This window comes from Notolepis coatsorum (genome assembly GCF_963971535.1).
Source record: "Notolepis coatsorum genome assembly, chromosome: 5".
NCBI lineage: Eukaryota > Metazoa > Chordata > Actinopteri > Aulopiformes > Paralepididae > Notolepis > Notolepis coatsorum.
Genome location: NC_140169.1, coordinates 82,921,231 through 82,943,127, shown reverse-complemented (window position 1 = coordinate 82,943,127; position 21,897 = coordinate 82,921,231). Strand labels below are relative to the sequence as shown.

The window sequence follows — 21,897 nt, the reverse complement described above, 5'->3', positions numbered from 1 at the left end:
CCAGCAACAGAAGCTAAACCTATCAATTTTTTTTTATAATTTAAGATTGAACCTTTTTCCCTGTGGTATCGAAAATGGTATCGAACATCGATACCCCCCAAGGTATCGCATCAAAGCTCGAAATTCCACTATCTTGACAACACCAACACATAGTACAGAAAATACACAGGAGGACATTGAGAAGCACTCATGTTCTAGCTAAGCATTCCAAAAAGGGACCCCATATCATTTCAAATTTGTTCAAGGTCTCAGACCTACTGTGACGGATGCTTTCCAGCTGCAGAGAGGAGACCATCTCAGTGAGCCATCTTTTAAAACTTGGAGACGACGTGTCTTTCCATTCCTTCAGGATAATTCTTTTGGCCACAGCCATACCAAACATCAGGGCCTCCTGCTCATTGTAAGGTAATTCCGCAGTGTTAGCTGAACAGCCGAGTAGAGCTAGAAGGCAGTCTGGGGCAATCTCTCTTTTATACGCCTTGGTATACCAGTCAAAAATGTCTACCCAGTACTTAAATAGCTTGGGACAAAACCAAAACATATGTGAAAGATTACCCTCTGCGGACATGCAACGATCACAGAGAGGCGATACAGAGGGATAGATTCTATGCAGTTTGGTTTTAGAGTAATGTAGTCTGTGAATGACCTTAAACTGTATAAGTTGGACTCTGGCATTAATAGAACATTTATGTATCCTGCTAAGTCCCTCCTCCCACATCTCAGAGATTTCCATACTAAGCTCTGTGGACCATACATCTTTAATGTGGTCGGAGGAAGCCATAGATTGGACCGAGAAATATGAAACAAAATCAGAGATCAGGTGTTTTGAAACTGGTGATCGGCTCATGAGATTATAAAACTGGTAATCAGCAGGACATGTCTCAAAGTCTGGGATATTACTGCGGACATAATTTCTAACCTGCCGGTAACGAAAGAAGTGTGAGCTTGTAAGATTAAACGTAGACTTAAGTTCGTTAAATGAGGCAAATTGACGATCAACATATAGATCTTTGATAGTGGCCAGTCCCTTTCCCTTCCATAATGAAAAAACAATATCAGATTGACCAGGGGGGAAATTATGATCATCACATATTGGAGCATATGCCGAGGTTGAAGGTACTTTGAAAACCTTTTTGATTTGACTCAGTATTCTCAGTGAGAAATTGTTGAGAGCCATCTTATTAATCGTATCACACTTAGAAAATAACATTGCAGGAAGAGAGCTTTTTAAGTTCACATGCGCCTCCATGTCTAGCCACCTGGGGGCGTCCATGGCTACTGTAGCATCACCTATGAAGTAATCTTGCCAGAAGGTCATGGCCCTTGCATTAGCAGCCCAGTAGTAGTGCTGGAATACCGGCAGGGCCAGCCCCCCCATATGCTTTGGCTTCTGCAAGTGTGCTTTTGAGATACGGTGTGCTTTATAGCCCCAGACAAATGGCAGAAGTATAGTGTCTATCTGTTTAAAGAAAGAGGCAGTCAAAAAAATAGGCACGCTCTGAAAAAGGTAAAGGAACCTGGGGAGAACCACCATATTTATGACATTCACACGCCCCACCAAAGATACTGGCAAAATTCTCCAACTCTCCATATTTTTCTTCAATTTTGAGACCATTTCACCAAAGTTCAGTTTAAATAGGAGTTTGGGATCCTTTGGTATAACTACTCCCAGATAGGTGAAGTGGTCATATTCTATTTTAAAGGGTAAGCTGTCAGTAAAGGAAGAGTCTAGGCTCCCTGAGATGGGCATGAACACACTTTTCTCCCAGTTAATGGAGTAACCAGAGAAAGTACCAAACTGCCTGATTAAATCTAGGAGGCATGGGACGGAGGAGGCAGGATCAGCAAGATACAGGACCACATCATCCGCATATAGCGAAATACGGCTCTCATACTTTCCCAACTTTATTCCTGTGATGTTGGGATGACTCCTGATACTGATAGCCAGGGGTTCGAGGGCTAAATTGAACAGTAAGGGACTAATACAACATCCTTGTCGGGTGCCGCGATGGAGTGGGAAGGAGTCAGATCTATCAGAATTGGTAAGAATGGAAGCTCTCGGATGAGCATACAACATTCCAATAAGAGAACGAAACCTGTCACCGAAACCAAAGCGCTGGAGGACACTGAACATATATTTCCATTCGATCTGGTCGAATGCCTTTTCAGCGTCAAGTGATATGATCGCCGGCTTAGTGTCCTTTCTTTGGTTAGAGTACAATATGTTTAGTAATTTCCGAATATTAGAAAAAGCAAGCCTGCCAGGAATGAATCCCGTTTGGTCGGAGTGGACGAGAGATCAGACATGCTGAGCCAACCTAGTGGCCAACACCTTGGCAACTGTCTTTTGGTCAAAATTTAACAAACTTATAGGCCGGAACCCTGCTGGATCAGTCCCATCTAGGGTGACCAGACGTCACGCATTGCGCGTGATTGTACAGCATTCCTGTCTCCTTTCACGCGTCACGCATATTGAGACCATGTCCCACATGATTGGTTGTCATCCGCGCTAACGCATACTAGCGTAGGTCAGTGGCCAATCAGAGCGCAAAACGGGAACCCGGAAACACGAACGCGTTGGTAAAAGCATAGACGCTACAGGGACAGTCCACCAAAAAAAGGGGAGGGGGCTGCACTGGGGGGGGGGGGGGGGGGGGGGTGTCCCACATTGTCCCTCACAAACATACCCTTTGTCCCACATTTGGTTTATTGGGATCTGGTCACCCTAGTCGCATCCCTACCTTTCTTGAGTAAAAGGCACACATTCGCTTCGTAAAGGGAGTCAGGGAAGACATTATTAGTGATAGAATGTTGAATCATTCTAAGAAGTAGAGGGGCCAAAATGTCACTGTAAGCTTTATAAAACTCCGCCCCATACCCATCCGGGCCTTCCCACTGGGGAAAGACTTTATTGCACTTGTTATTACCTGCAGGCTGAAATCAGCATCTAGCTCATCCCTTGCCTTATCACTAAGCACTGGCATATCAATATTGTCCAGGAAGCTCTCAACCTCAGAGTCTGGGGCATGGCATCTAGAGGTATAAAGGCCAGTATAAAATTCTTTAAAACGGTCATTTATGTCTTTAGGGTTAGTCAGCAAGCTGCCCGATATAGATTTGATATTATGAATTGCCTGGCTGGCCTGTACACCCCTCAGCTGCCTAGCCAACAGTCTGTCTGGTTTATCACTTAGTTCAAAGTGCTTCTGTCTGAGTTTAAGGAGGAGGGTACTAATCTGCTTGCCCAGAATAGAATTGTATTCATACTTCAATTTTAAAATGTTATTTAAGTCCATTTGGGATTGTGATAGTCTGTAAACCTGCTCCACCAATTCCAAGCCTGACCGAGGAAAGTAACACTTGTGATTGGAGGATCAAGAAAATAGGCCGGAGCCAGGGATAGGGTCGATTAAAACACAGGAGACACACCTGGTCGTGATTGCAATTATTAGCCAACAAACAGATTTATCCATCATTGATGGAGGGCTTTGAAAAGCTGCAGAAGGCAGCAGTAGCCTGCATCTTCCTCTTAATCACATTCACCAGTTTCTATTTAAAAACGTGTTGTAACAGATGATACATTTGATAAACAAATTAGGATATGGCAACAATGTTTGCTCTATTAAATTAATTCTCTGCAAAACAAAATGACATGTGCATGGGGAAGGTTTGGTTTGAAAGACCTCACAAAGCCAAATCCGATAGCTGAGGATTACAGCACACATTTTGGGCAAAAGCACAAATGCATTTACACACATTGGTCCTCATTCACAAATGGACTTACGAGAAAAGTTAAGAGCAAATCTCATCGTAACTCCACTTATGAGCTTTTCGGGACGATTTTGGCATTCTCGAACGGTTCCTTCTCAGGGATTCGCTCGTAGCCAAGAGCAAGAATTGAGCACGGAACGTAGGGGTGGACGGTATAAACGGTATACGGTATAAACGGTATTAATTTGCTCTACGGTATGGATTTTGACTATACCGTGTAACCGGTAGAGCAGCTCTAAAATAGCAATGACGTCATGTAACCACAGCGCGACTATTTCAATCGCATTTGCCCCTAAAAATAGATAGAATTAGTCATAGATAATAGATATGTGCAAACTGGAAAAAGTTATTTAGGAGGCTTCGCGCAGTGGGCGTGTCAACACGCAATTGTCATTTCATAATAAACACATATCACGGCGGCGCACAGCAAGTTTCAATTTCAGTTCCTGGCATTTTTAACCAGTGGAGAAAGGTAAGAGATGTCCCTATCGTTTTTCTTATATGAATTATTCTACGTTAATAAAACATACCTGGTGATCAACTACAGTTTGCTGTAAACATTATGATATGCGTGTAGTGTTATGATAACGACGGCTGCAGCGGGAGCCGGGAGGACGGCTGCAGCAGTGGATTTGCGAATAGCATGCAGCTGCAGAGCCGCAGAGCCAGCGGCGCTTTCAGGTCAGGTCCGCTCAACAGCGCCCCCCCACCCAACAGCTGAAAGCTGTGACCAGACCTGAAAGCGCCGCTGGCTCTGCAGCTACATATGCTTCTAGCAAAATCCAGCATCCAGCCCGCGTGTTGCTTTCTAACAGCGGAGGAGTGCAAGAATGTGACAATGTGACCGCGGCAGCGCGAGAGAGCGGCAGTGCGGAAATAGGCTGTCTATTGCCATTCTCTAAGACAAACGCTAACCTTAACCAGCTCCTTAACAGCGCCTAAACTTAACCTTTCTAACCTTAACCAACTCCGAAACAATGCCGAACCTTAACCTTAACCATGCCTAACCTTAACCGGCGAAAGAATACACGTTAAAAAAATAAAAATTAAAAAAATTGATGGGATTCGAACTTGAAACCAACTACGGTAGGACCGCCGCGCTGCTAGGTGAGCTAAGCTTCGAATGAGAATCATGGCGGTTTACGGCTAAATAATGCCGCAAGCTCTGCCGCTCCGCTCTGCGGTTGCCGCGCCTGCCGCGGGGCGTGTCGCAGCCAATCAGGGAAAGCGCGGAAGCATTCGGCGCACTCCTTCGCTGTTAATAAGCAATAGGCATCCAGCCCGGCTGTTTGCAATGGGAGCAGCACGGACTCGGGACTTATTTTATTTGGAATATAATGACTTTATACGCAAAAGTAGCCTAGTTTTAAGTTAAAATATTATAAATCTACATGCCTTGAGGATGTCATTCTTTATATAGCCTGCCTATCAGGCAAAAAAAAATATTCTAACGGAAACACTGATACCGTGATATATACCGTTACCGTCTATGCTTCAAATTATACCGCAATATAAATTTGAGACCATACCTTCCACCCCTAGTGGAAAGGCAGTGGTAAGTCGGACAGACTGCACAATAGCACAATTTGTGCTAAGCTAGGCTAGCATGCAGCCGGATAGCTTTCTACAATCTAGAAGAAATTGGTATCCATCTTCTTGTCAGACTCCGGAAAAGACAGTAAGGCGCGTGTCCCATAATGTGGGCGCGTTCCCTTTTTTTTTTGATCCACTTTTTCTCCCATTTTCTATTTTTTCTCCCATCCCAATCTCGTATCATCCAATTCAACCCTCCCCTGTCTCGAACGCTGTTTCTTGCCTCCCACAAACCGGCTGCAATGTGGACTAAGTCATACATAGCACAAGTCCCCTCCGATACTCGAGGTAACAGCAGTCGCATCTTTTCACCTGCACGGCGCAATCTTTCAGCGTCAGGGGTCTGCGCTTCGGAGGGGCGCCGCCCCCATCGCTTCCTGATTCTACTGCGCAGGCGCACCAACCGACCTGTAGGAGTCGCTGTCCACAACGCCTGATCCCCACCCATCAGTTTCCCACCCCCTAATACTGCCAATTTCTCTTTTTTTTACACATGCAAAATTATTTAAAGAATCTATATCGATAATTGTCCCGATTTATCGATTCTTCCAAATGGCATATCGTCTCAGCCTTACAGGAGATAAACTTGGGCCCCTTTAGAATGTTTGTCTATAGGGCTCAGACACATTTTTGCTGATCAAATTCCATGACTGTGATCCTCATATCAACTCCACACCGAAGAGGATGTGTGTACCGTCTGAGAAGTCTCCCTGCAGCCGCTGAAGGATGCCCACTCGGTTTAGCTGGACGGTGGCCTCAGTGACCCTCAGGGGCGGCCTGAGGTCGTCGACCTCCATGTCACAGTCTGCCAGGTACCCCAGAGGGCTGGGCACCCCGTCCAGCGTCACAATGAACTTTGGACTGGCAGAGCCCACCACATCCCCTCGCTCCTTACTAGAGAGAGAAAGAAAGAAAGAAAGAAAGAAGAAGAAGAAGAAGAGAAAGAGAGAGAGAGAGAGAGAGAGAGAGAGAGAGAGAGAGAGAGAGAGAGAGAGAGAGAGAGAGAGAGAGAGAGATTTCTTATTCTGACAGAGCATTGGAATAGTGATCTCGGCATTGATTACCATGGCACCGATTGAAGCTTTGAAACAGTCATGCAGGGAACAAACTTAACTTTTTGACTTACGAGCCATTTTTGGCTGGTAAAAAATCGGCCTGGCTGGTAGTTTTTAAAATCTACCAGCCAGGCCGATTTTTTACCAGCCAAAAATTATAAATAGCTTTTTAGTATATCGCCATGTGTTATTATTACTACCGTACTTTTCGGACTATAAGCCGCAGCTTTTTTCCCCATTTTTCGACCCTGCGGCTTATATAACGGTGCGGCTTATATGTGGACAAAACCCGAAAATCGAAATATTGCTTTTTTTACTGCATTGAAATGTTATTTATCTGTTCCACTTATTTGCTAAACTTAATACAACTTGTAAATGAGTTAATGTTATTTGTCCGACAGTATTGTGTCCCAATGGGAGTCATTCTCTGTAGAGGTGGGAACTTAAAGCTCAATATAAGAACGGCCATGCACCACCACCCACAGAATCGAGAAAGAGCAATCAATCTGTCAATCCTTTCCGTGTCCGGGCCGGGTGAGGTTTCCCGTGTTGAGTCAAATTAAGCCGCAGGCTCCACTCCTTACATATGGTAATTAAACATTAAAACACATGCGGCTTATAGTCCAGTGCGGCTTATATATGTACACATCATTCAATTTAGCTGCTGCGGCTTATAGTCAGGTGCGGCTTATAGTGCGAAAAGTACGGTATATAATACTCTCATATGCTATTTTCAATTAATATCATAAACAACATAAGGAATATTAGCATAATTTTGAGTGGACTGAAGGAATGAGTCAGGGTTAATAGTTTTAAATGCAAATAATTTATTGAAACATAGAAGTGGGGTCGGGACACACACACACACACACTGTTTCAACTCACCACCCCCGCATCATATTGTAGTCCGTCTTCAAACTTCCACTCCTCTCGAAACTTTTTTATATTTGAATATCAACATTATCTGTCCATCCTCAGTAATCCTCAGTTTACTATAATATACTCCTGTCCTGAGTCCTGACTAGTGACTTCATCGTCTTTCCAAACGCACGCACACACACACACAGGGAAGGGGAGTGCGCCCCCCCCCCCCCCCCATTTCCCTTTCCCCAGTCCACACTGTGTCTGCTGTTCTCTATGGCTCTGCGCCTCTGCCTCTGATCAGGATTAGCTTGTTATAGCTTACACTAACGTTGTAGTGATTGTAATGGTACATAAACGTTAATTTCGGGCGATGTGGGCATAAAGGAAGGCGACGGTGCAAAGCATGTAGATGCATTTGACCCGTTGTGAGAAGAAAAAAAAACACCACAGACTTATTTCGGGTCGTGTAGGCGCACTGCTGTGTAGCGCTGCTCTGCTTTCAGAAGCACGGACTGGGCGGATATGACTTGCGGAGTTGCTACAGGGTTTTTCAAAATAAGAGTATCATATGAACCGAACGTTGCTAGCTGCTGGAGCCATAGATATTATGACTGGAGCTGCGCTTGGGGCGGAAATGAGACCCGCACAGTATCGAACTATCGATATGAACTACACGCCAGGTGGCGGGCAGACCTCTCATTTTTACTCGCCAAACCTTAAATCTACACGCATTTGGCGCTTGGCGGGTGTTTATTTTGTTCCCTGCAGTCATGTCAGCCCTACTATGAATGATACATCCGTGAGCATGTTTGTATGCATCTACGGTCTGTGGGTGTATGTACTGTACCTGGGCTGGACCATGCGAGGCGTGGCAGGCTGGATCTCCCCTTTAACCTGCAGTCCCAGTCGGCTCCTGAGAGACGGTTCCACATGTGATGGACTACTCAACAGGTGCCTGATAGGAGCTTCTTCCAGTAGAGGTGTACTCAACAGGTTCCTGATAGGAGCTTCTTCCAGTAGAGGTCTACTCAACAGGTTCCTGATAGGAGCTTCTTCCAGTAGAGGTCTACTCAACAGGTTCCTGATAGGAGCTTCTTCCAGTAGAGGTCTACTCAACAGGTGCCTGATAGGAGCTTCTTCCAGTAGAGGTCTACTCAACAGGTTCCTGATAGGAGCTTCTTCCAGTAGAGGTCTAGTCAACAGGTGCCTGATAGGAGCTTCTTCCAGTAGAGGTCTAGTCATGAGGTTCATCGCAGAAGGTTGCTCCAGTAGAGGTCTACTCAACAGGTTCCTGACGGGAGGTTCTTCCAGCAGTGGTCGACTCATGATGAAGGAACGAGTGTCGAAGGCCTTGGCCTCACTCCCACTCCCACTCGCACTCCCACTACCACTCCCCTCGGCCACCTCCACTCCTGTAGAACAGAATCTTGAGTGAGTAAAACACAACAGGAGAGGAACACAGTAGGGGATCCTCCATGTAGAATGGAGAGGCGTTTCAGATGCAGGTATAACACAGGTAGCCATCGGTCAAACGATAGAGGCCTTACACAGAAGGTTTGTGTAGTTCTTCTTCCAGCATGGCTGCCTTTAACCATTGGTGACCACTTTCAAAAGAAAATGCTTAAATTCTGTGCAGTGGTAGAGTAGGTAAAACACCAGAAAAGCATGATATTACTGTTCCACTGTGACTTGTTTACAAGATCCAGCAATACGACTATATTTCCAAAAATAAAGACATAGCAACCATTGTTTTGCACACAGCAAACACACATGAGTTATTTCTTCGAACATGGCGGATAAAGTTAGAGTGTAAACACAGAACCAGTCCAAAGAATAATATTAGAATAATGGCTTTTAATAGTCCTAATGGGATGGTGAGGTTATTTGACTTTTCTGTTAACATTCAGAAAATATTTTGGCCTGCCTGTATGTATTGAGTGGCATTTGTTTGTTATACTGTTATCAGGACACCGCTAGTCTAGCTTAATTAAAATCAAGTCAAGATATAATATTAACAACATTAACTTAACAGCATATATGTCTAAGTTAAGTTTGTAAAGTAAAGACACATTTTAACAGCGCCAATGTATTTTTCTCTAGACATGTCTGCCTTAAAAGGGCCACTTTACCAATTTTCAACCGGAATGTACGCCGTGATAATCGGACATAAAATGCACCAATCTACGTGGTGCAGTGGGCAAGGAGCTCACCACGAATACTGGAGACGCTGGGTTCGCCTGTTTGAGCCCAGCGCTCCACATTGCTTTCAGTTAGCTGGTCGTCCGTACTAATACACATTGGCAGTATTAGGGGGTGGGAAACTGATGGGTGGGGATCGGGCGTTGTGGACAGCGACTCCTACAGGTCGGTTGGTGCGCCTGCGCAGTAGAATCAGGAAGCGATGGGGGCGGCGCCCCTCCAAACCGCAGACCCCTGACGCTGAAAGATCGCGCCGCGCAGGTGAAAAGATGCGACTGCTGTTACGTCAAGTATCGGAGGGGACTCGTGCTATGTATGACTTAGGGCCCTTTCTCACTCACCCTATTCGTTTCTATTTCGTTCCGTTCTAGCCCGTTCCGTGATCTGATGCGAACTCCCCCCCCCCCCCTCTAGTTTGCGTACACACTGCAGTCTTGTTTCGTTCCGGGTTCTGTTTACGGTTTGCCTTGAGCGTTTACGCTTGCCGTAGGTGATGATGTCACGTTCGAAAATGTAAACACAGGAAGTGTTAACATGGCGCGGGAGACTGGATGCTGATATAAAATGAATAAATAAGCAATAAATATGAAGTTATATTTGAACCTCTGTTGTCAAGCCTTGTCAATATAACCCACCCCATTTTATCACGAATGGATGGTGTTGTAGAGTTCGCTTTTGAGCGTTTCCCAGGGATAACGCTAAGCTAACGGTTAACGCTAGTTAGCTTAGCCTAGTCTAGTATAGCCTGTAGCACTTTCTTTTCAGCAAAGAACGTGCAATAAACAAAACGGATACATTCACTGTGTGTTCTGCCTCTTTTCTCACGAATGGAACTCTGTTGTAGAGTCCGCATTTTGAGCGTTTTGCAGGGTTAACGTTAACGTCCAGCAGCTAACATTATCCCATTGTTCGTGGCAATTATATTACATGTCATTGATCTACTGGTCGACCACGGCCGACTGGTTGGGCACCACTGGTCTAATAGAAATAAATGCATTCAAACAAGAAACTAATGTATAGAAAATAGCATGGCAAACAAAAATTGCCAGGCCTAATGCGAGCCAGGGAAGTGCTGTGCTTTGTAATGTGGTTTCATGTTTTCATCCACTTGTTTTTGGTTGAGGTCTGAACTCTCAAATTGCCCATAAATATCGTTTTTGTGGGTGTGGCGTTATCTGCCCAAAATTCAAGCAAGCATGACAGTAACGACGTTGTGTGTGTCACGCCCCCCGCACCGGCACGGCGCGATTCTGAGACCACCTAATCCAACTGATCCCGTTCAGCGGGGGGCAAAACGAATCAGCGCCGTTTCGCATCGCAAAAGGGGTGAGTGAGAACACTCCCCCCCATTCTCGGGAGCAGTGATTCGATCTCCAAACGTGAGTGAGAAAGGGCCCTTAGGGCCCATGTCCACCTGCCTCATATTTATGGCCGCAAGCGTCTTTTTTCAATTGATCCCAATGGGGAGGGAGCTTATGCGGCCACATGCTGCCGCCTATAGGAAATGCGCTGCAGTCGCCTTCTTTTTTAAGCGCTTTTGTGCGGCCGACCCAGCGTTTAAAGTTGAAACTTTCTGAACTTTTCAGAGCGATGCGCTGGGCGTCTTTTCAGACAACCAATCACAGCCTGTCATATCTACCACTCTGTTTGTAACCTGACACCGGAGTTGCCTGCCTGTCTACCCACAAGAGACGGCACAAATACACTAATAATAACTACACGAATACACTAATAAAAAGCAAAGGGCGAACTGTGGTGTCAGGCAATAACTATATAATTAATATACAAGAAAGTGTAGTAAAATATGCTATATGTGCAAAACCGCGGCAGTAAAATACGCTAAAAAGATGGCGGTCGCTAGATTTCTTTCTCTCTGTCATCTCGCTACAAGATGCGCTTCATCCCACCACTACCGGCGCACTGCCAGCGTTTTTCAGCTGGAAATGTGAGCTAAGTGGACGCATGCCCTTAGTCCACATTGTAGCCGGCTTGTGGGAGGCAAGAAACAGCGTTCGAGACAGGGGAGGGATACAAAATTGGGATGGGAGAAAAATAGAAAATGGGAGAAAAAGTGGATCAAAAAAATAAATAATGTGTTCCCGTGTTTCGAGAGCTCTGTAGTTCTGCATCTCGAGAGCTCTGTAGTTCTGCCTCAAGAGCTCTGTAGTTCTGTGTCTCGAGAGCTCCGTAGTTATGAGTCTCGAGAGCTTCTGTAGTTCTGTGTCTCGAGAGCTCTGTAGTTATGAGTCTCGAGAGCTTCTGTAGTTCTGTGTCTCGAGAGCTCTGTAGTTATGAGTCTCGAGAGCTGTGTCTCGAGAGCTTCTGTAGTTCTGCCTCAAAAGCTCTGTAGTTCTGTGTCTCGAGAGCTCTGTGGTTCCGTGTCGAGAGCTTCTGTAGTTCTGCATCTCGAGAGCTTCTGTAGTTCTGTGTCTCGAGAGCTTCTGTAGTTCCGTGTCGAGAGCTCTGTAGTTCCGTGTCGAGAGCTCTGTAGTTGCGGCAGAGCTCTCAAGACACAACATGTTGGTAAGTTGTATGTCTGATTATCACATGTCCTCCTCACAACAGAATGATAGAATTCAGGTTAATGTGAAATTGTGGCACCTGCTGGCCACAAGTGGTACCGTCTGTGTTTTCAATCCATTTTCCATGAGCATTTTTGCTCTGTTGCTTCGGTGTGCCGTTTAATATAAATTTTACATGCAGACTTTTAGAAGAGCCAATTCTTGGCTTGGGGTCAAGGTAAGTGCATACCCGGTATTTGTTTTTCCATTGCTGCAAATACTCCACGTTCCATCATGTATCGTTTGTCTCTAGGCATACTTCTCTGGTACCGCAAGAAGACCAACCAAGCTGTTCGCACCAGACCTTTTGAGACTAGAGCAGCAGTGAGTGGTGTGATAAAGCGCCGGTGGTCTCAAATTTGTTCTGCACGCACTCCAGAACTTCAAAAAATACAAATAGTCACTTTCAAATAGTTAAATGTATGACTCACTGTATTCATGTTGCTCTTTTCTGGCATTGTTCTCAGATATCTCCAACTGAAGGCGTGATGCCAGTGACCTAGATGGTGCTGCAGGCACAAAGAGAGATGAGAGGGGGAGAGAAAGAATGACAGGAGAGAGAGGGAGAATGTGAAAGAGAATGCAAATGAGAAAGAGAATGAGAGAAAGAGAGTGAAAGAGAGGGGGGGGGAGACGAGAATGCAAATGAGAAAGAGAGAGACAGACGGGTCAGAATACAGTGATTCTTGAGTGAAGAAAACCAAATTGTTTCTGGTCTTCATTTCTATTTTCAGCTTTGATTTTTAAAAAGGCAGCAAATAATATTATCCAATTATATAATATATATTATCCAATTTTATTACATGGCGTTTTCACATTCGCCGAAATTAGGGATGCTCGATATTGGCTTTTTTACCGATACCGATATTGTCCAACTCTCAATTTCCGATACAGATATCAACCGATACCGATATATGCAGGGTTTCCCCCCCAATTTTTTTTAATAATTTCAGGTAACTAATAATTTCACTGGATGCAATATTGTTATTGTTTTAAATTTTTTTTTTACCGATACCGATATTTTCCGATATCACATTTTACTGCCGATATCGGCCGATAATATCGGCCATCCCTAGCCGAAATGCTTGCTTGTGATTGGTCAATAGCGCTCGTCAGAGGTCCGATATTACTCGATAACGGACCTCTGTCGAACAATAATGACCGCTGTGCGCAGCTGGACCAATCAAGCCCACTACACACACTGTATCAGTGCTGCTCAGCATATGCACAGCTGCACTCAGTCATGCAATCAGACCACAGACCTGCCGGCTGCCGATAATAATAATCACTTTATTTGGGCTGACAGAGCCACAGAACAACTGCGTCTGCATTTGATCTCGTCTTGTCGATGAATTAGGTATATTGTTAGTAAGTTAGCCATGTAATAAGCGGGATAATGTATACCCTATACTCGGTCATTGTCGCAAAATAATTGACCTTCACTGACGTTCAAAACACCTCGGCTGCGCCTCTGTGTTCTAAACTCCGTGTCGGTCAATTATTTTGCGACAATGACCTTATCCCTTACATAAGACGACCTCTCTTTTTCAAGACTCATTTTTGGAAAAATACTTTTTGAAGGCCAGATCTTATAAAAGAATTTTATTAAAAAATAATGATTAAAAAAAAACACATTGATGTATTCAATGTAGGCTGTTGCTTTTATCATCTTTAGTCATCTTTTACGAAAAACACATTGAATAAAACAGGCTGCAACATGTTTTATCTAGGAAGAAATCTACAGTACTACTATAGATGGTTTTGTAAACACAATGTGTTTGAGCCAATCAGCAATACCCGCTGAATCATGCAACCGAGTTACCCTCCTACTTGCAGTGCTAAAAAAAGTACAGCGAGGCTCTATGGAGAAACCATGGCACTCACCTGACTAAAAGTACAACAGAGCTCTATGGAGAAACCATGGCACTCCCCTGAATAAAAGCACAATGGGCTCTATGGAGAAACCATGGCACTCGCCTGACTAAAAGCACAATGGGCTCTATGGAGAAACCATGGCACTCGCCTGACTAAAAGTACAACAGGGCTCTATGGAGAAACCATGGCACTCCCCTGAATAAAAGCACAATGGGCTCTATGGAGAAACCATGGCACTCCCCTGACTAGAAACCATGGCAATCCCCTGAATAAAAGCACAATGGGGCTCTATGGAGAAACCATGGCACTCTCCTGAATAAAAGCACAATGGGGCTCTATGGAGAATCCATGACACTCCCCTGACTAAAAGTACAATGGGGCTCTATCGAGAATCCATGACACTCCCCTGACTAAAAGTACAACAGGGCTCTATGGAGAAACCATGGCATAGAGTCTTTCACCTTTTATATATTTCTAGCTTTGGCATGGATTGATTGTTTAGATCGCTAGCATGGCTAACAAATGCAAATATATTGTAGTCTGCCCCATTGTTCTGACCAGGATTATGTTCCTTTTTGCCTCCTTAATGCGTGTGAACACAGAGTCTAACGTGGACGGGAAACATGTCTATAGTAGAGATGTAACGGTATGAAGATTATCGTGGTTATCAGTATTATCACAGTACTGTTAAAATGTGCTAACATTTTACAAATATTTGATCAAGTTTCCATCAGTAGTACCCTTATAAAAATCTAAATAAATGCACACAGTCCTCTTAGAAGGCTGAACAATCTCCAGAGTTCGGTCTGCATTTCAACATTTCAACAAAAAAACATGTCACATGCTGCAACTGCATGTCTGGGAGACTGTTACTAATGTCTTTGATGTTGGACAGTCTGGACAGTATTAGTTACTTCATATGACACTATAGTTATACCAAGGGCTCTGGAGGTGGGTAGTCCTGTAGGGTTGTAGGTGTGTGGCCTGGGGGCCAGGCTCTGGAGGTGGTCTTGGACCAGCTGGATGGCTGCGGTCATCTCGTCACTGTTAGCCAGGCGGGTACGGGGCGCCACCGGCACAGTCTGCCTCTGTGGTAGTGGTGCTGGGGAGCAAACACAAGCACAGAAAAATCATTGTTTTGGGTAAAACATTTCAATATGCCATTTTGGTGGAAGCTTTTCTGCAAAGGGCCTCACCGAACAACAAGTCTGTACATTTGTAGCACGGGTGTCTCCAGTGGGAATCGAACCTCTAACTTGAGTGTTTTAAAGGGATATTTCACTTTGGTAGAACCTGTCAAAAATCATCAGTCAGTGTATCTAAAGTAATTTACAAGTAAGCTAGCGACCACTGCTGTCCCTGTATTCCTCAATGCCAGTACACTACCACCATTCCTCCCAGGTGTCAGGCTCCTCATTCACTTCCATTCATTTTCAGGACCAAGTCTAAATATCATACTTCTGAAGTATAAACAAACTATACAGCAATATTATTCTGTTTATTTTTTTTAAGCTCATAAGCATTTTTTTTTAAATGATCAGTATAGGACCCATTTCTCACTTGAGGTGTAGTTTGACCAACTTTTCACAGAATGTTTAGAATCTTTCTCCCAGCATGGCAGCATGTAACCATGGTAGATGTTTTCTATCTATCTTTTAGCCCTAATCTACAGACATGTTGAAATTGTTGTATTCAGTCTTCTCAAGCGCATGGCGTACTTGCGGTGTAGGAGGTAGTCTTGGTGATGGAGTCCTGGGCTTCAGAGATGGCTTTGAGTATCAGGTTTCTGTTGGCCTGTTTGGCTGGTGGGAGGGTAGGTCTGAAATGACACAAGATATGACAATGATAAATGTGACGGATACAGTAGAAAAAGTTCATGAGATTCAGATTACTTGAATCGCCATTATGTTTACAAAACACATAGGAACGTGATACAGCTATACAGTACAGTGTAGGGCTGACCTTCGAAGTTTTTTTTGGCAATCGAAGCTTCGGGGCCGAGCTTCGAAAAAAATATAAAAATAAAAAAAATATTAATTGTAATTTTTTTTCTTATGTTGTGGGACTTGTACAGCAGCACTTTGGTACATTTTGTTGTTTTTAAATGTGCTCTATAAATAGTGGATTGGATTAATTAATTAAGTAGCCCCTTTCGTGACTGTGACACAGCCAACAAGGTTTCACTCGGCTGCGCTGCCTGGGTGCAGTGGGGCTGCTCTCACAGCCAACGACATGACATTACATAATTATGTTGCAACCTTTGTCTATCAAGCAAACAATTATATTATATTTAATTTATAATTATATCAGACAATGCACCTACAAAAGCAGATGATTACAATTAAATTAGCCAACTTGGTAACACATTAGTCATAGCAGCATAGGCATAGCCTTAATGTTTTGTGTGGCGTCGCCGTCGTGTACAACGATACTTACGTTTTTTAGGTGATTTGACAAAGTTGTTGTAGAGTTGTGATATGCCATTTTATTCTGGCATATCTGGCACTCTGCTTTTTGGGCATTGTCTTTGCATATTTTAAAGTGTAACCACACATCTGATGACTTCTTCGTCGACATGTCTGCTGCACGTCCTTGTTGTTTTCAACACAGATAATCTCCACGTGCTTGTTGTAGAGCGGTGGAATCGAGGCGCCGCTTACTTTCGTTTCATTGGAATGGAGGTGGGAAGGCACCGCTTACTTTCGTTTCATTGGAATGGAGGCGGGAAGGCACCGCTTACTTTCGTTTCATTGGAATGGAGGCGGGAAGGCGAATAGAACTTTCTACTCGAGTGTGAGAGACTGATCCTTCCGTAGGGTGCTAATCACAAAGTAGAGCTTTCTACTGGAGTGTGAGAGACTGATCCTTCCGTAGGGTGATATTCACGAATAGAGCCTTCTACTTGAGTGTGAGAGACTGATCCTTCCGTAGGGTGCTAATCACAAAGTAGAGCTTTCTACTGGAGTGTGAGAGACTGATCCTTCCGTAGGGTGCTAATCACAAAGTAGAGCTTTTTACTGGAGTGTGAGAGACTGATCCTTCCGTAGGGTGCTAATCACAAAGTAGAGATTTCTACTGGAGTGTGAGAGACTGATCCTTCCGTAGGGCGATATTCACGAATAGAGCTTTCTACTCGAGTGTGAGAGACTGATCCTTCCGTGGGGTGCTAATCACAAAGTAGAGCTTTCTACTAGAGTGTGAGAGACTGATCCTTCCGTAGGGTGATATTCCCGAATAGAGCTTTGAGCTTTCTACTCAAGTGTGACTTTAAGCCTTTTTTAGGCTGTTAGTCGCGAGTAAACGTTACTTCAAGTTGTTTCTATCAACCCTCTCTTGTTCCTGATAGATTTTTTACCAATTAACTCTTAGGCTGTCTGCTGCGCTTTGCAGACCATCTACGTCACTCATTGTTCCAGATCTCCCGCATTACGAGGAGTCTTGGTTGGAGAGGTTTGCTTGCTGATAAGACCAATCTTAAGTAAGGTTTTAACTCAAATCTGTAATTAATTCTACTCCTGACAACAGCTATTCCAGTTCATATTCTCTTGGCTGTTAATACCTATTCAACTAGTATAAAGCCCAACTCAGGGATGTTCTAAGCCCCAGAACCTCCTAATCAGTTTGACACTCATAAACCGGTGATCTGACCGCCCAGCGCACAGCGTCCTGCACGCTGAGACTTCCAGGCCCCCTCAAATCTGATAAGTCCGTCGAAACACAGAGGGTCTGATGCTCGCCTTGCCCCCCGCGTCAAGTTCGCTAGACTCGATGAGAGTTGCAAGGTCTATATTTTATTTAGCAAGCAAATAGTGATAATCATCAGATAATCCTTTCCTCGTAAAAGCATAGTCACTGGTGAGTGTACATCTCATGCAGCTGATATGGTCGGTACGGGTGTAATCTACCAAATGGTTGCTGTCAGGAAACCCCCTTGCCTTTGAGTGAAATAGATACAAATTGTTGTCCTCTTTACTCTGGTTTAGAGAAAAGACAGACATCTTTACATAGTATACCTAAAATCTATACATAATGAATGTAGTATTCTATGTCATGTTTCTTCCCGAATGACAATAATACTATATATTATTCCTCTCGAAAGATGAGCTGAATGTCAAGTGCAGTTTTGTAAATCTAACGTTTAAAAAGTGACAGAATACCATCCTAGGGAGAAGTATTCTTCCAAAACTGCCTTATTCAAGTCTCGTACAACGCATGACATTGAATGAGGAGCTAAAAAAAATTACAGAATACCATCGTAGGGAAAAGTATTCTTCCAAAACTGCCTTATCCATTTCTTTCCGTAGGTCCACCGGCCTCATATACTTGACATAGACTCCATGCTGAGGACCCATCAGGTCTATGCTGGACATGAGCATTTCCCTCCCCTCTGCGCTAGATTTCTCCTCTTTGCCCTCATCTCCGCTTGCTGCTCTGGGGTTAGTGCCGCCCAATCGTCTGCAGATAGATATTTGGTGTTAGAAGACTCCGTTTTCCCCGCTCTTTCCTGGGTTGTTTTCGGGGGGGGGAACTCCTGGGAGGCCCCCCTTTTGTTGTTTTTTTTAGTAGGTCGGTTTAGCTTTAGCCGGTGACTGTTGCTGGACTTTGGGAGGCCGAGGTTGAGCCTTCTCATCTCTCGGGGTCTCGCCTTTCCTTTCCCCCTTATTGTGTTTGTTTTGAGAAAGCATTTTGACTTGGTCATACAGCATACATTCAGTACATAACTGGTCTCGTGACCATGCTGCGCATCTGGCTGCCAGTAGGTTACCCCCTGGGACACCTATGAATAGCTTTTCAAGCAGTAAGCATGATCCTTGCATAGGTGCTCCACGTATGGCTTTTAAAATGGGCCTAAAAACATTTCTTTTTAACAAGGCTTTTGCCTGAATTTTCTTTTACCTTTATTTTTTACTTCTATTCATTTTATTATTATTTTTATTTTATTTTACTCTTAGGTTCTTCCATTTCACTGGTTGTTAGTCTTTTTAATTGTTTTTATTCATTTTAAATTGTTTTATTCATTTAACTTTTGTCTATATCTCCTGTAGCACTCAGAGATTCTCACGAATATAAAGTGCGGTACAAATTGAATCCATTATTATTATTATTATTATTACTGATTCTGCTGCAACAGTGAGAGCTCCCATGCTCCCGTCTCGCACCTGTGGGATTAGTTTCTCCACCATGTTTTCCCCTGGATCTTGACCGGGGGTCCTTACTTCTATTTCCATCATTTGGGCCAATGAGGCCCTTTCGGGGATCTCCAGTCCTTTGAGGTGTCTCAAAATGCGAGCTAGCATCTCCTGAGCTAGCATCTCCTGAGCTAGCGTCTGCTGTGCCAGCTTCTGCTGCGCCAGCTTCTTCTGAGCTAGCATCTCCTGTGCCAGCTTCTCCTGAGCTAGCATATGCTGAGCCAGCTTCTCCTGAGCTAGCATCTGCTGCGCCAGCTTCTCATGAGCTAGCGTCTGCTGCACCAGCTTCTCCTGAGCTAGCATCTGCTGGGCCAGCTTCTTCTGAGCTAGCGTCTCCCGTGCCAGCTTCTTCTGAGCTAGCGTCTCCTGTGCCAGCTTCTCTTGAGCTAGCATCCGCTGTGCCAGCTTCTCATGAGCTAGCGTCTCCTGTGTCAGCTTCTCATGAGCTAGCGTCTCCTGAGCTAGCATCTGCTGCGCCAGCTTCTCATGAGTTAGCGTCTCCCGAGCTAGTATCTCCTGAGCTAGCGTCTGCTGTTAGCTCCGGCTAGTTAGCCTCCTTTCAGCTCCGGCTATTTAGCCTCCCGTTAGCTCTGGCTAGTTAGCCTGCTGTTAGCTCCTGTTAGCTCTGGCTAATTAGCCTGCTGTTAGCTCTGGCTAGTTAGCCTGCTGTTAGCTCTGGCTAATTAGCCTGCTGTTAGCTCTGGCTAGTTAGCCTGCTGTTAGCTCTGACTAGTTAGCCTGCTGTTAGCTCTGGCTAGTTAGCCTGCTGTTAGCTCTGGCTAGTTAGCCTCCTGTTAGCTCGGGCTAGTTAGCCTCCAATTAGCTCCTGTTAGCTCTGGCTGGTTAGCCTGCTGTTAGCTCTTGTTAGCTCTGGCTGGTTAGCCTGCTTTTAGCTCTGGCTAGTTAGCCTGCTGTTAGCTCTTGTTAGCTCTGGCTAGTTAGCCTGCTGTTAGCTCCTGTTAGCTCTGGCTAGTTAGCCTGCTGTTAGCTCTGGCTGGTTAGCCTGCTTTTAGCTCTGGCTAGTTAGCCTCAAATTAGCTCCTGTTAGCTCTGGCTAGTTAGCCTGCTGTTAGCTCGTTAGCTCTGGCTAGTTAGCCTGCTGTTAGCTCTTGTTGGTTAGCCTGCTGTTAGCTCTAGTTAGCCTCCTGTTAGCTCGGGCTAGTTAGCCTCCAATTAGCTCCTGTTAGCTCTGGCTGGTTAGCCTGCTGTTAGCTCGGAGCCTCCTGTTAAAGTTGTCTCTGCAACCACTCCGCCTGCCGACAACGCCAGCCTGTATGATTGCACTGGTGACTCTTTAAACTGCCAGACACACAGTAGCTGGTTCCACTTCCGTCACAGTAGCAGGGCTTTTTGCCTGTATGATTGCGCTGGTGACTCTTTAAGCTGTCTCCAGTCATTAGAGAGAGGGTTCTCTTGTCTGTCTCCGGTGTCATTAGAGATAGGGTTCTCTTGTCTGTATCCAGTGTCATTAGAGAGTTCTCTTGTCTGTCTCCAGTGTCATTAGAGAGGGTTCTCTTGTCTGTCTCCAGTGTCATTAGAGAGAGTTCTCTTGTCTGTCTCCAGTGTCATTAGAGAGGGTTCTCTTGTCTGTCTCCAGTGTCATTAGAGGGTTCTCTTGTCTGTCTCCAGTGTCATTAGAGAGCGTTCTCTTGGCTGTCTCCAGTGTCATTAGAGAGAGTTCTCTTGTCTGTCTCCAGTGTCATTAGAGAGAGTTCTCTTGTCTGTCTCCAGTGTCATTAGAGAGGGTTCTCTTGTCCGTCTCCAGTGTCATTAGAGAGGGTTCTCTCGTCTGTCTCCAGTGTCATTAGAGAGGGTTCTCTTGTCTGTCTCCAGTGTCATTAGAGAGGGTTCTCTTGTCTGTCTCCAGTGTCATTAGAGAGAGTTCTCTTGTCTGTCTCCAGTGTCATTAGAGAGGGTTCTCTTGGGGGGGGCGGCTAGGTGGTGTAGTGGGCAAGGCACTCGCCACCAATGCTGGAGACGCTGGGTTCGAGCCCAGCTCTCCACATTGTTTTCAGTTTGGCTGGTCGTCCGTACTAATACAATTGGCAGTATTAGAGGGTGGGAAAAGTGATGGGTGGGGATCGGACGTTGTGGACAGCGACTCCTACAGGTTGGTTGGTGCGCCTGCGCAGTAGAATCAGGAAGCGCCGGGGGCGGCGTGTCCCTCCCACGCAGACCCCCGCCGCTGAGAGATCGCGCTGTGCAGGTGAAAAGATGCGACGGCTGCTACCTCGAGTACCGGAGGGGACTCGTGCTATGTATGGCTTCGTCCACATTGCAGCCGGCTTGTGGGAGGCATGAAACAGCGTTCGAGACAGGGGAGGGTAGAATTGGATGATATACGAAATTGGGATGGGAGAAAAATAGAAAATGGGAGAAAAAGTGGATAAAAAAAGAGAGGGTTCTCTTGGCTGTCTCCAGTGTCATTAGAGAGGGTTCTCTTGTCTGTCTCCAGTGTCATTAGAGAGGGTTATCTTGTCTGTCTCCAGTGTCATTAGAGAGTTCTCTTGTCTGTCTCCAGTGTCATTAGAGAGTTCTCTTGTCTGTCTCCAGTGTCATTAGAGAGAGTTCTCTGTCTGTCTCCAGTGTCATTAGAGAGGGTTCTCTTGTCTGTCTCCAGTGTCATTAGAGAGTTCTCTGTCTGTCTCCAGTGTCATTAGAGAGGGTTCTCTTGTCTGTCTCCAGTGTCATTAGAGAGGGTTCTCTTGTCTGTCTCCAGTGTCATTAGAGAGAGTTCTCTTGTCTGTCTCCAGTGTCATTAGAGAGGGTTCTCTTGTCTGTCTCCAGTGT

General features: G+C 45.0%; 1 protein-coding gene across 1 annotated transcript in view; it reads right to left on the bottom strand.

Annotated features, from left to right (window-relative positions):
• zc3h14 (zinc finger CCCH-type containing 14) overlaps positions 1 to 21,897 on the bottom strand; it is a 76,435-nt gene that overhangs the window by 16,934 nt on the left and 37,604 nt on the right. Inside the window, exons 8-12 of the mRNA XM_084314739.1 lie at positions 15,637 to 15,737; positions 14,856 to 15,020; positions 12,475 to 12,552; positions 8,131 to 8,695; positions 6,059 to 6,258 (exon numbers count right to left, since the gene is read on the bottom strand). Coding sequence (XP_084170865.1) covers positions 6,059 to 6,258; positions 8,131 to 8,695; positions 12,475 to 12,552; positions 14,856 to 15,020; positions 15,637 to 15,737 — 1,109 coding nt within the window. The remainder of the gene's footprint in view (positions 1 to 6,058; positions 6,259 to 8,130; positions 8,696 to 12,474; positions 12,553 to 14,855; positions 15,021 to 15,636; positions 15,738 to 21,897) is intronic.